The following is a 13,633-nucleotide window of genomic DNA, read 5'->3' on the forward strand; positions in this document are numbered from 1 at the left end:
ATCAGTCTCTAATGCCACTGTATATATAATTTATATTTCTCCCTGAAGTCTCAGACTTTATTCCTGATGAACAGACATGTGTTGTGATGACTTCACCAATATCTTAACTTTGTTCCCATCTCTTTATGAAGTTGATAGGATTCTCTGTCAGGTACATTAGTTTGACTGTTGGCTCTCTGTTCAGTTTGTCATCTTGATCATTTGGGTAGTTGGTCCTTTATAGCGAAAGTCGTCTTTGTACAGAGAAATGCACTTCTGTTTCTTCTTAATATTTCACTTTCAGCCTCCAGAAGATCAGGCTGGATTCTTCTCTAGGACTTGGCCTTCTTGATTTTGGTCTCTAATCCAGACTGATTCACCTGCTTGAAGTTCTGATCAATCATGGACCCTATGGTATTGGGTGTCATTTCTGGTTTGATTTGCACAATACTCATCCTCCTTTTCCCCTACTTTCTGCATATCAGTTGCATTTAGATGATCTTCTCTAACGTCAGCAGCTTTTTAATACCAATTTTAAACAACCTCTTCTCTTGCAGAAATGACTGTTTTTGACAAGGTATTCTTCACACTGATGCAGCCTTTTCCCACCACATCGAGAACATTGAATAATGATGGCTACTGTGCCCTCCTCATTCTTTTTGGTCCTTTAGCACTTTGACTATGGAGGGCATCTCCCTAACAGGGACTTCTGGTCCCTGTGTAATTGTGGGATATTCTGAACATTTATTTTAAATCCTTCCTGGACCTCTTAACTTCACTGGCCTGGCTTTGATCTTGTTATTCAATCAGCTCTCACTCAAGCGTGAGTTTTATTTCAGCCTTTCGGAGCTCTGAACATTCCCCAGCCTCTGTTCTCTGGCAGATCTCCGCTGCCTGATATTGGCTTTTTTTCTTTTGCTGACCAAAATTTTGTTGCCAGCCAAATTGTTTCCCAGGAGGAAATCAATTTTTGCTACTGGTTGTTCAGGGACAATGCCCACTGTGACGTTGCCTGAAAACAAGGTCACACGTGAGGTGAACTCTATGGAGGGGTACAAGCATAGATCCTCCTCCCACTCCACTGTTCAGACCTTTAGCCTTCAGGAGAACCTCAGGAGGGGGGTGGTAGGTTTAGGTTTATTTTCAACATTAAGGAGTGAGTGGCCCTCATATCCCAGAGATGTACAATGGATTTGTTCACATTTTGGGATAGGGGGACACTGTTCTAGGAAGCTCCCTTGGTGTTTGTCTGGATCGGACACACTTAGTGCCATGCCCTCCAATAGATATATTTTATGCTGGCCCCAGGGACCGTGTGCTGGCAGTGCGATACTTTTCTCATAATACTCTTCAGTTTTTCAACAGAGCTTCCCCTACCAAGATGATCACTGCAAGTCAACCTGGATGTCATATGGCAGACTGTTGGAAAATTCCCTTCAGTTATCAGTGCAGCAAGAATCAGCTGCATTGCATTGCTAGACTACATAAGCAGAACACTGAGTACTGCTAAAGGCTAGAACCATCTTGGTGAAATTAAGAAGGGTATCTTGGAGAGTGAAGAATTTGCTGTGTGCATAAGTTTTGTTGCTGATCTTGGACTGTACAAAAACCCTGATTTGAATTGCACTTTGGCCTGTAAGAGAGCCCGCTCTGGTAATCTGGCCTTTTTGTCTGTATTTTGACTTTGCCTCTACCTTACCCTGTCGAAAGGCAGCTGCTGTTGGATACCGAGATAAGTATTCCCTGTCCAAATTTAAATAAGGATAATATTGTGTGTAAAGCTAGGCTCAAAGAAGAGCTAGGTGTTTATTCCCTCTTCTGTTTTGCTGAGTATTTGAAGACCTTCAAATGAACTTTAATTTTTATTTTGTATTTGGATAACTGATTGAACACCAGCTGGCCTATCACAATCCCCAGCATGTTGTCATGTCATAGTTTCAGTACTGAGAATCTCTGCCTGTTCTGTTATATTATTATCCACTGTGGTGTCCTTTGGTGGAATACTCGCATGGAGCTTTATTAGATCTACAGCATTCCTCAAACTCCAGCACTCAGTTCTGAGATAACTTGTTTTATTATACTAGGAATACACTGGCCTCTGGGTATTTTCCTTCTGGCTATAGGAGGGCTCCTTACACCTTGGTCTCTTCCTTTCTAGGTGGGGAGGGGGCCTGCCCTATCTGGGTCACACTGCTTATCTTTCCACTGTTCATGAGTGGTTTGGAAAGGGTCTGCTTGAGTTTCTGGGCCTATGGCTGAGATTGTAGACATCTGCTGTATCCTTGGCTATGAGGATTCTCTGCTATTTAAGTGCATGTACGGGTTGAAGTGTAAGCAGCATTTAAATTTGTTTAACAATATCAACTTTCTCAATTCTTAAGTGTGTGGGATCTTTTAAGGACCTTATCCAGCAGTCAAATGCAATTTGCTTCAATAGTTCAAACTCCGTGTAGATTTAGATTTATGTGGGCTTCTTACGGACATTCAGACTTGCTGGCAATATGCCTCTAGGACAAACTTTCAGGAACCCGGGTCTGCTTACAATTCAGATATCAGGAGCAACAATAGAGTAGATCAAGGACTCTTCCTGACAGCTGCCCTTGAAATTAAGGTCCAAATATCTGATGGCTGATTTCTCAAACTGACTCCATCAGTGTTTTTGAGATTGAGATTGAATCAAGCATACTTGAGGGCCTCAGTAGTTCTGTGTGGGGAGAGATTTTCCTTCAGCTTCTAGCTGTGAGGTTTTAGTTTGGGTTCCAATTTCACTTTCTCCCTTCTCTCTTTTTTTAATATTCTAGCTGCACTGAACTCTTTCAGCTTGAATGGGAGTACGATTACACACTTGTTCTACCTGTTTCATTAGATACGAGATCCAAACGTTCTGCATCAGTTCATCCCTTTGCTTTTTTGGGCATTTTTAACTACATTGCCAGCTATAGCTTTCCATTGCTCAGTGCTAAGGGCCAACAATGTTTCACCATTCAGATATCTTTGCTTGACTCACACCTGGGCATCAAAAGTTGCCATTTCTTTTTTGCTTGGTAAAAGGAATTTGCTGTTAGCTACTATTGGTTCCAGCCCCTGAGGCTTTCCTTTTGGTTTCCAATTTTTTTTTAAACAATCAGATTTGACTCGTGCCTCAAATTGAACCCTCAATTCAAATGGGCGATTCCAAATTTGAGCTACCAATTTCTGTTCCGGACAAGAGGCAGGTTAATTTAAACAGCGCTTCACAGGAGATCTATTAATGAAAAATTGCAAATAGCGAACTGGGGCATGTGGAATGTCCAATTTCTCCATGAGAAGAATGTAGGAAAGGTGAGAGTTCATTGCAAACGAGCAAAGTTGAGGCTGCAAACTGATTGTATCTACAATTAAATTTGCTATTTGAGGAGTTGTGAATGATGGACGTTAACTGCAATTTCTCCTTTCTCCATCCATCTGTTAATAGAAATGTTTTGTTTCTCTATACACAGTGTATTTCCCAGTTCCCTTAGTTTTGGGACAAATAACCTCACCACAAACTTTAGCTAGTATGAACTCAAAAGTTAACTTTACTTGCAAATACATAATGTGAAAAGATGGTTTGCAATGTCTTCATCTTCTGATAATGAAGGAAGAAAGATTTTACAATGCAGAGGCCACAAGAAATAAAAGATGTTTTACGTGAGTTCCAGAATCAAAGTCCAAAAGACTCATGGGCTGAAATCTGAGCTGGATAATTCACTTTTCTAGTGACGTTGATTTTGATGAGATGAGAAACACATGCAGAGATGAGTCGATCTTGCAAACAATGGTACAGAAACCAGGTACATAGGATTGGGTATACAACCTGGGCAGAGTTCCTGGTCTGTGAAGCTGCCAGAGGCAAACTGAGCTGCAGTTGAGCTAGATAATATTATTTGCTCCACAAGCCAAAAGCTTGTACATGATTCCCACTTTTCCACTGGGTTTTAGATTGTGGATATATACCCATCATGTGGATTCCAAAGACTCAATGTCTAGCCATTGGGAATTGAAAGGAATGTTGCCTGGGCCTTGTCTGAACAGATGATCCACCTCCTGTTGGTCTGCCTGGGCTACTAAATGCAGATGGCCTTTCTATGGGCTGCACAGTGGTTAGCACTGCTACCTCACAGCGCCAGGATCCCAGGTTTGATTCCTAGCTTGGGTCACTGTCTGTGAGTTTGTACATTCTTCCCATATCTGCACACGTTTCCTTTGGGTGCTCAGCTTTCCTCCTACAGTCCAAAAGACCAGCTGGTTAGGTGCATTGACCCGAACATGTGGTGGAATGTGATGACTAGTGGAATTTCACAGGAACTTCATTGCAGTGTCAATGTAAGCCTTACTTGTGACTAATAAATAAACTTTATTTTGTTTGGGACTGTGCAGTTCACTGGGTTGTTAGGGGCTCATCGGATAATGAGTTTTCTCAAAACTGCCAGGCAGCTTCTTTTGTCTGTCTGGGGGCACAGACAGACATTGGTTCAGCCACACGGGTCTTTGTTCCATTTAATTTTTTTAGAATGGCAATAAGGATACCTATAGATATATTTGAGCATTCTTACTGATATTTTGTAAAAATGTATCTCAGTCTTAGTCCTTTACGGCAGAAAATCTTTCTTAATCTCTTGTATTTTGTAAGCCATAAATATTTTGGATCTAATTATCCTGTGTTCTACATGTTCATCTTTTAGTGTGGATGCTTTGCACATTCAGATGAAAAGTCTTTATTTACATAAGTGTTATTCGCTAATGGACTATTTAATACTCTGTCCCTTCTATTCCACTCTGCATGTCTTCATTCAAATCATCACAACCTCTTATTGTCTCTACTTTTCATTTTATATTTCAAACTCTCTTCATCAAAGCATTGCCCTCCTATCCCCTGCCAAACCCACTTTAGTTTAATGTCCTCTCTTCAGCCCTAGTTATATGATTTTGCCAGGAATCTTACCCCAATCTGGTTCAAGTGGAACCCACCCAACATAACAGCTCTTCTGAGTACCAGTGACCCATGAATCAAAACCCATTCTGAGCCACATGCTTAATTCACTACTCAGCCTAATCCTTGCCAAATGGATGCAGGTTAGCTCCAATGATGATCAGCTTTATGGTTCTGCAGTTTAATTTGGACCCTAACTCCTCAAACACTCAGCAGAACATCGCTCCTAGTTCTCCCTATGTCACAGGTGGACTACTGTATCTACTCCTTCTGACCCCTGGCTCATCTCTAGCTGTGAGATGTCCTTCACTCTGAAGCAGCTTAACCTTTAGAGCTCTGTCACATCTAGAGAGCAGTATCTAACCCCCCCCCCACCCCTCAAATTCTCTCTCCTACCTCATTGCTTTTCACTTTCTACTGCTCTATTTAAACAGCAACTGCTTGCTTTGTCCCTCTGAAAGTTTAGCTCTGCCCATTCACATGAATTTCTTCTTGTCAATCAACTTTATTAAACCCAACTCTGCAACCCCAGGAGACAATTTAAAAATAAAAATACTGCATTATCTCTGATTAAAGCAAACACCCAATTAACTAGGAGCAATTATTCTTCTGCATTATCAGCATGTGGGTTGTCAGTTGCAGACAACTGGCACTGTAATCAGATAACAGTCTCCACCCCACTCCCCACAAGAAACATGACAAATCCATTTCTTAAATGCACAGTACCGTTATGAGGTTAAGAGCAGCTTTACTTATGTGAACCTCTCGATTAAAGAGCTGTTGCTATCGGAAGGAATGGTTACCAATCTAGCTAGAATGAAGGCTAAATGGTGCTGCTTCCTCTCCTATTCGATTCCAGAGTCCTGGGCAGTGCTGTGATGTGAGCTATTTGAGGTAAATGGACAAGAAAGCATTTTGTGCTGAGGTGAAAGAGACTGTAGCTAAAGAAATCAGAACCAGCTCTGGCAATCAAAGCCCAAACCATGCTGAAGTGAGACAGCTGAATAAAAGCCAGCTTCGTCCACAGCAAGATCCAGCTTTTTAACTGAACGGCACTTCATTTATTCTGACAGAAGCAATCTTCCTCACTTTTGGATCTCTCAGTATCCATTAAGGTTGAAATTCATCAATTGGAAAGTCTCAGGCAATCTGTCAGGGATTCCACATGTTGTAATCCAGTTAGCTCAAGCTGACAGACATCTTATTCATGTGTCAATGATGCCCATATACATTAGAAAGAATCAGGCAGTAACTAGCTCAGCCCAATATCTATAACTGAAATTTGTCAATATAATTAAGCAACTTAACTAAATAGGCCTGACAGTGTAATGATTACTGTACAGGTTGCAGTAATAATTATGGCAGAGTATTGTAGGGAAGGTAAGGTCAGTCTAATAATTACTGCAATGCACTGTACAGAAAGGTATGTAATTATGGTAGAATTGTACAGGAAGCGGTCAGTAATAATTACTACAGTACTGTACAGCTGGCACAGTGTAATTACTGTATAGGAGGCAAGCTTACTGTACAAGTGGCAGGGTCTATAATAATTACTGCAGAGTATTGTATAGGAGGCAGGGTCTGTAATTATGGCACAGAAAATACAGAGTCTTAATAATTCTGGTAGAGTACTGTACTGGAGGCAGGGTTAATATAATTACTGCAGAGTACTGTACAGGAAGCAGGGTCACACTGTAATTACTGCAGAGTTGTGTACAGAAGGCAGGGTCTGTTATTACTGCACAGTACAATACAGGAGGCAAGGTCAGTGTAATAATTATTGTACAGGTGGCAGAGGCAGTGTAATAATTGCAAAGTACTGTATAGGTGACAGGTACTGTAGGGTCTGTAATTATGTAAGCAGGGTCTGTAATTATGGTAGGGTCAGTGTAATAATTGCAAAGTACTGCAAAAGATGCAGGGTCTGTAAAAATTACTGCACAGGCGGTAGACTGTAATTATTGCAATGTGCTGTACAGGTGGCAGGGTCAGTGTAATAATTACTGCAGAATACTATAATCATTATTGTATAGGAGACAGCGTGACAGTGAATGCTGTACAGGAGGCAAGGTCTGAACCTGTATCTGGGGTCACCATTGTAGATGTCAGAGCAGCTTTCTTGAAGTTCAACCCACAGAAAGCAACTGGCCCGAACGGGGTACCCAGACGTGCACTCAGATTAAAAACCTGCTGTGGTAATGAATATTCAGGGAGGGGGAGGGGGAGGGGGAGGGAGAAAGAATCAAGTTTCCCAACTCTCAAGATTTTGGGAACTAGCCACCTGTGCAAACGGTGACCAATGTGGGGTCAAAATTGCCCCCTTTATAACTGCAATCGACTAGTCCCACAACCCTCAGGTATTCCAGCTCCTCTGATTCCGGTTTCTTCAACATCCCAGATTTGAACTGCTCCACCATTGACAGATAAAGTCACAGCTGCCAAACACCTGATGCTCTGAAAATCCATCCATCTTAAACCCTGCCTCTTCCAAGATAACCTGACTATCTCCATGCATTTTGGCAACAAACTGGGTTTTGAAAAAGTCACAATGAAGTATTTTAGAATGTTTTATCAACTTAAAGGCTCTTCGATATAGACAAATTATTGTTTTGACAAATTTTGTCTACAACCTTCCACAATCCAATGTTTCAAAGTCCTTCACCTGGCAATTAATAATTTCCACAATATCTTCTAATGCACCATGTTTATTTGGCCAATAGAAGCCATCATATCTATCATTCCCTCAGTGAAACTTAGTAAATTTCAGTCAGTGTAATATTAGATAACTGCTCAAACTCATGCGAGGGTTTCAGGTTAGGGGATAAAGGGGAGGGGCGAGATGGAAATTAGGTGACTGAATGCAATTACAGCAAAAACACAAGTCCCAAGGGCTGTAAAGTGTCTAACTGTCAGATGAACTGTCCTCCAGTTTACATTGGGCTTCACGGGAATGCTCAGCAGGCCAAGGACGGACATCAACTGACTGGAGAATTGGATTACCCTGGATAGCTATGGGAACAGTAAAAACAGGAGCCCTGCCCTCCTAATCACCACCCGCATTGACAAACATACTGTTCCAAATTGAGTTCACCCAAAAAACCAAATACTCCAGAGGCACCAACTGCAAGAATCATTTTGGAAGCTAGCTAGAGTCAGAGTATACGTGAAGGAGTGACTGTGCTGTATATCTTGCAAGACTATCTCTAGCTATAGTCTGAGTTGTCCATCTTACTGCAGTCTATTTTATTGCTATGTTTTGATCACAGTTACAGCAGAGCATTCATAAATCAAATCACTGCAACAGATACTCCCCAGGGGACATCAATGACACCACTGTTTCTGAGCCAGGCACATTGCTCACAGAAACACCAGTAAGTGCAGGACAGCCAGTGGTGATGTGATAGAAATCAGTGAGACAAAGACCAAATTAAAAAACACAAATCTTAAAGGTTACACAGATAGGGAAGGGGAGGCCACAGGGGTGCATTTGTTTGTCTGCATGGGTGGGTACAGTAACTCTGAGGCTCTGAAAACTGCTGCATATTAATTTAAAACAGTTAATAATTCCTTGGGCTCTGAGATTAATGAAATGTGATCAGGAACACACTGAGACACTATTCATTACCTGTCCCTGGAATTCTTCCCAACACATTCAGTCTCATTACCTCTCCAACTTCGAATCTCATTACAAACTGGCACCACTATTTGGATAATTAGTACAGTTTTAATACACATTCTCTTTATTATCATAATTAAAATGTGATAAGTTTCACATTTAAGTGTTTAATTAACTCCAATACAATAGAGTTCACACTGGTGAGTAAATGTATTATTGGTGTTTATTATTTGGTGATATTTTTGCAGTACTTTTACAAAGTGGCTCCACAATTTGCTCATGATTTGTGACTCAGCAACTAGAGCCTGACACCTCAATTCATTCACCAGCACTAAAGCAACAATATACTTGTGGCCTGGGTGATACAAATCACCAGGTTCAATAAATCACAGTCAGAAGATGAGAAACAACAGTCAAAAACGATGCTGAGGGGGAACAAAGTGTTATGGATGACCAGCAGGCTTGGGGGGGGAAAGAGTAGCAGTGGACAGAGATGGGAGCCTCCTCCAGCACACCGCCATCAAACCCACATTATTCCCCGTGGTAACCATTTCCAAATGCTCAGTTCTCAAGGTCAATAACTTCCTCCTGCATCTTGCTAGAAAATTCTCCCAGCCACCATCCTGCTAGATCCTCCCCCGGGTCAGTATTCCTCTTCCTCGAAAGTACTCCAATACAGTAAATCGGTACAACTTGCCTCCCAGTTCACATTAATTCAATGATTTTAACAATTGGCAAGGCATCTTTCCAAAAGCAAACCTGAAATACTAACACAATTAATTTTCCATTCTAATTTGTATTTACATCCACAGCACCATCCTGTGGAAAATATGTTTTGCAAACTCCTCCTCCCCCATGAATTGAGGGGGTTGAACTATGAGGAGAGGCTGAATAAACTAGGCTTGTACTCGTTAGAGTTTAGAAGAATGAGGGGAGATCTTATTGAGACGTATAAGATGTTGAATGGGATGGATAGGATAGAGGTGGAGAGGCTCTTCCCGCTCAGAAAGGACAGTAGGACTAGAGGGCACAGCCTCAGGATAAAGGGGGGGTGGTTTAGAACGGAGTTGAGGAGGAACTTCTTCACTCAAAGGGTGGTGAATCTCTGGAATTCTCTGCCTGTTGAAGTGGTGGAGGCTGCCTCGCTAAATATTTTTAAGACGCGGGTTGATAGGTTTTTGATAGGCAAGGAGATTAAGGGTTATGGGGAGAGGGCGGGAATGTGGAACTGAGCCACGACAGATCAGCCATGATCTTATTGAATGGCGGGGCAGGCTAGAGGGGCTAGATGGCCTACTCCTGCTTCTATTTCTTATGTTCTTATGTTCATACAGATCCAGTAATATTGTAACATACCTATTCTCTGCTTGAGAGACGGATCCTCAGCCCTGCTTAAGCTGCCGCTGTTGCCTGCTGCAGCTGCTAGGTGGCCATCTTGTCGGAGCGGACGAGGGAAAGGGGGGGCATCGGTCAAGTGGCTTGTGCTGGGCGAAAACACATCAAAATGGCTGAGGCGGAGATCTTGCCCCAGGCCTATGTGAAGATGCATCTCCATGCCGCCAAATACCCTTCCTGTGCGGTGAACAGCCTGTTTCTGGCACAGAAGGTTCTGGAGGATGGCAGCAGTGATGGCTGCTTGCATTCGACTGACTGCATGCCACTATTCCATAACTGCTTGGCTCTCAGCGTCATGTTGGAGGTGGCACTCAACCAGGTGGACCTGTGGAGTGCTGCCAATAGCCAGCTGATTGCTGGCCATTACCAAGCCAACCCCCACGTGATGGACACCAGCCCCAACTTGGTGGCTGTGAAGATCGGAGATCGAATAGCCAAACACGTTCGGGGGGGGCTGTGATGGTTATGCTAGACCACACCAGTTATCCGTCTTGTACTGGGGGCCGGCAGTGATAGTGCACGAGTGTCTGGATGGCAAGTGGACCCCCATGGACAAGAACCTGGTGATGTTGCGGGACTGGCTGGGAACCCGGGACTTGCTTGCTGAGCTGATGGAATGCCGTGCCTATGCCAGCCTTGTGGACTTTGACAGCCACTTGGACGATATCTTCCATGACAGGGCCAATGGACCCCTCAACGCTCGGATCGGTGCGCTGGACCCACCTCCAGTGGCAGCCCGGGATTCCCCCACCGCCCAAACCCGCCAGGAGTTCACGGCCCCTCCTCTGGGAAGCACCCTCAGTCCAGCCGCCCAGCAGGCAGCCATAGAGGGGAAGGGGGAGAGAGTGAAATGGGAGCTGGAGGTGGGAATGTCCTTCGTGTGACAGAGTGGGGAGGAGGGAGGTCTACCTCACCCCCCCCCCCCCCCACCTTCTCCCACCTCAACCCACTCCCAAACCCACCCCCAAACTCACCAGGGACGCGCACACAGCGTGATTCCCGATCGTCGCATCTCGTCTGTGATTTCAGAATAAAGTTGGATAATGTTTCGGAAAAAAAACACATCTGGGGCAAATTTTCTCAAAGGAGTCCCAGGTTCAGGAAATTTATCTCTGAATACTCAACCCTTTTAGTTTCAAGTTTTGTATGACATCCAATTTATGAATTTTAAAGTTTATTCATTAGTGTCACAAGCAGGCTTACTGCTTTCTGGTTGTATCACAGCTTGGTATGGCTCCTGCTCTGTCAAAGACCGCTAGAAACTACAAAAGGTTGTGAATGTAGCCCAATCCATCTCTGTCTACACTTCCTGTTGCCTCGGAAAAGCAGCCAGCATAATTAAAGGCACCCTGGACATTCTCTCTTCCACCTTCTTCCTTCGGGAAAAAGATACAAAAGTCTGAAGTCATGTGCCAACTGACTCAAGAACAGCTTCTTCCCTGTTGCCAACTGAATGGACCTACCTCACATTCAGTTGATCTTTCTCTACACCCTGGCTTTGACTGTAACGCTACATACTGCACTCTCTCCTTTCCTTCTCTGTGAATAGTATGCTTTGTTTGTATAGCATGCAACAAATAATATTTTTCATTGTCTACTAATGCATGTGACAATAATAAAGCAAATCAAATCACTACAATGAAGTTACTGTGAAAATCCCCAAGTTGCCACACTCCGATGCCTGTTCAGGTACACTCGGGGAGAATTTAGCATAACCTAACCAGTACATCTTTTGGACTGTGGAAGGAAACCAGAGCATTCAAGGAAACGCATGCAGACACATGGAGAACATGCAGACACATGGAGAACATGCAGACTTTACACAGACAGTGGCCCAAGCTGGGTTTGAACCCAGCGCTGTGAGGCGATGGTCTCACCACTGTGCCACCGTGTCTAAGTGAAGCACTGCACAGTTACTTAGTGTCAAACGAACTGTAATAAACCAAACAGCACTATTAATGTTGCCATAGCTACAACACTAACTGGCATCTGACTCAAACACTGATTGAACATAAGAACATAAGAACATAAGAAATAGGAGCAGGAGTAGGCCATCTAGCCCTTCGAGCCTGCCCCGCCATTCAATAAGATCATGGCTGATCTGTTGTGGCTCAGTTCCACTTTCCCGCCCTCTCCCCATAACCCTTAATCCCCTCTCTTATCAAAAACCCACCAACCCGCGTCTTAAAAATATTTAGCGAGGCAGCCTCCACCACTTCAACGGGCAGAGAATTCCAGAGATTCACCACCCTTTGAGTGAAGAAGTTCCTCCTCAACTCCGTTCTAAACCGCCTCCCCTTTATCTTGAGGCTGTGCCCCCTAGTCCTACTGTCTTTTTTGAGCGGGAAGAGTCTCTCCACCTCTATCCTATCCACCCCATTCATCATCTTATACGTCTCAATGAGATCTCCCCTCATTCTTCTAAACTCTAGCGAGTACAAGCCTAGTTTATTCAGCCTCTCCTCATAGCTCAACCCCCTCAACTCCGGTATCAGCCTAGTAAACCTCCTCTGCACTCCCTCCAGGGCCAAAATATCCTTGCGCAGGTGCGGCGCCCAAAACTGCACACAGTACTCCAGCTGCGGCCTCACCAATGTAAACTGTTGTCTGGTGCTGCATTAGAGTAATTATGTATTTTTATTAATTTTTATTGGTGTACTAAGTTCTGATGTATTAATATATTCACGTATTCCAACTGCAATGAGCTTCTAACTTTGCTTTGCTAACTATTTGTGACTTAAATTAGGGCAACAAAGCCCTGTAGCCGCTGGACGCGGGCAATAAAGCCCTGCAGCAGTTTTAGATCTTGGTTTGCTAAATAAAAGGCTCAGGTTGCTGGCTTGTGTGAAAGAAAAATCAAAGTACCTGCTGGAAACCCATTGCCAAGTCTGCATATGGGGAACCTCCATTAGTAGAAAGAGGTTGTCTTCACCATTATGGGATCCTTTGATGAAAATGTAGAGTGATGGAGCTCCCATCCTGAGTTTTGACTATTTTGGGCAGGGAAGCAAAATAGCTGAAGATTTTAAGGTGCCCCACTTTTCTGAGCGTGATGGGGGGGGGTGGGGAGAGTTTAACCTCTCTGTATTTTAGTGCAATCTGGAGCCTGGCATCAAAATGGATAAACAAATCGTAGATATTTTGCGAGCACTTTGTTCCACAAAAGATGGGAGTCAATTGCACAATTTGTGATTATGCCAAAAGGACTTGCAGATTACCGAGTATGGAGATGTGCTGAATGACACCATTTGGGACTTCTTTGTCTTTGGTCTGCACTGTGAACCAATGCAGAAAACATTTGCTAATGGCAAGTAACCTTATTCTGAAAAGGCCATGGAAATTGCTGTTTCAATGGAACTGGCTGCAAAGGAAGTTCAATAATTTGAGTTTGTATACTCAAATGCACAATATGACAGCTGAATCAACATCCATGAGCCTATAAATTTGTACATGTTACCAGCATGCAACGCCAAGGCATTCTGCAGCTGAATGCTGGAGTAAAGACATGGTATGCCACAGTTGTGGACGGAGAAAGGATGCATGGAACATGCCTGCTGGAAGAAAAAGTTCTAAGTGAAAATAAGAAACAACAACAATCCAAGATAGCATTTAGCCAGAATAAAAGGAGAAACGTTCATGCTGTACAAAAGAGTCAAGAAAAACATAATGGCTCATGGTTCAAGGGAGGAAGT

General features: G+C 43.3%; 2 protein-coding genes across 2 annotated transcripts in view; one reads left to right on the plus strand and one right to left on the minus strand.

The window, feature by feature from the left end:
• Window positions 1-13,633, minus strand: part of chid1 (chitinase domain containing 1) — a 100,332-nt gene that overhangs the window by 8,251 nt on the left and 78,448 nt on the right. The gene's annotated exons all lie outside the window — the stretch shown is intronic.
• Window positions 9,978-10,825, plus strand: LOC145343653 (ER membrane protein complex subunit 9-like). Its single transcript, XM_080189823.1, is given in 3 exon segments — window positions 9,978-10,389; window positions 10,392-10,419; window positions 10,422-10,825. Coding segments are annotated over 3 exon segments (771 nt in total). The 5' UTR covers window positions 9,978-10,050.

This window comes from Carcharhinus amblyrhynchos, chromosome 6 (genome assembly GCF_965287045.1).
Source record: "Carcharhinus amblyrhynchos chromosome 6, sCarAmb.v2.hapA, whole genome shotgun sequence".
Classification (NCBI taxonomy): domain Eukaryota; kingdom Metazoa; phylum Chordata; class Chondrichthyes; order Carcharhiniformes; family Carcharhinidae; genus Carcharhinus; species Carcharhinus amblyrhynchos.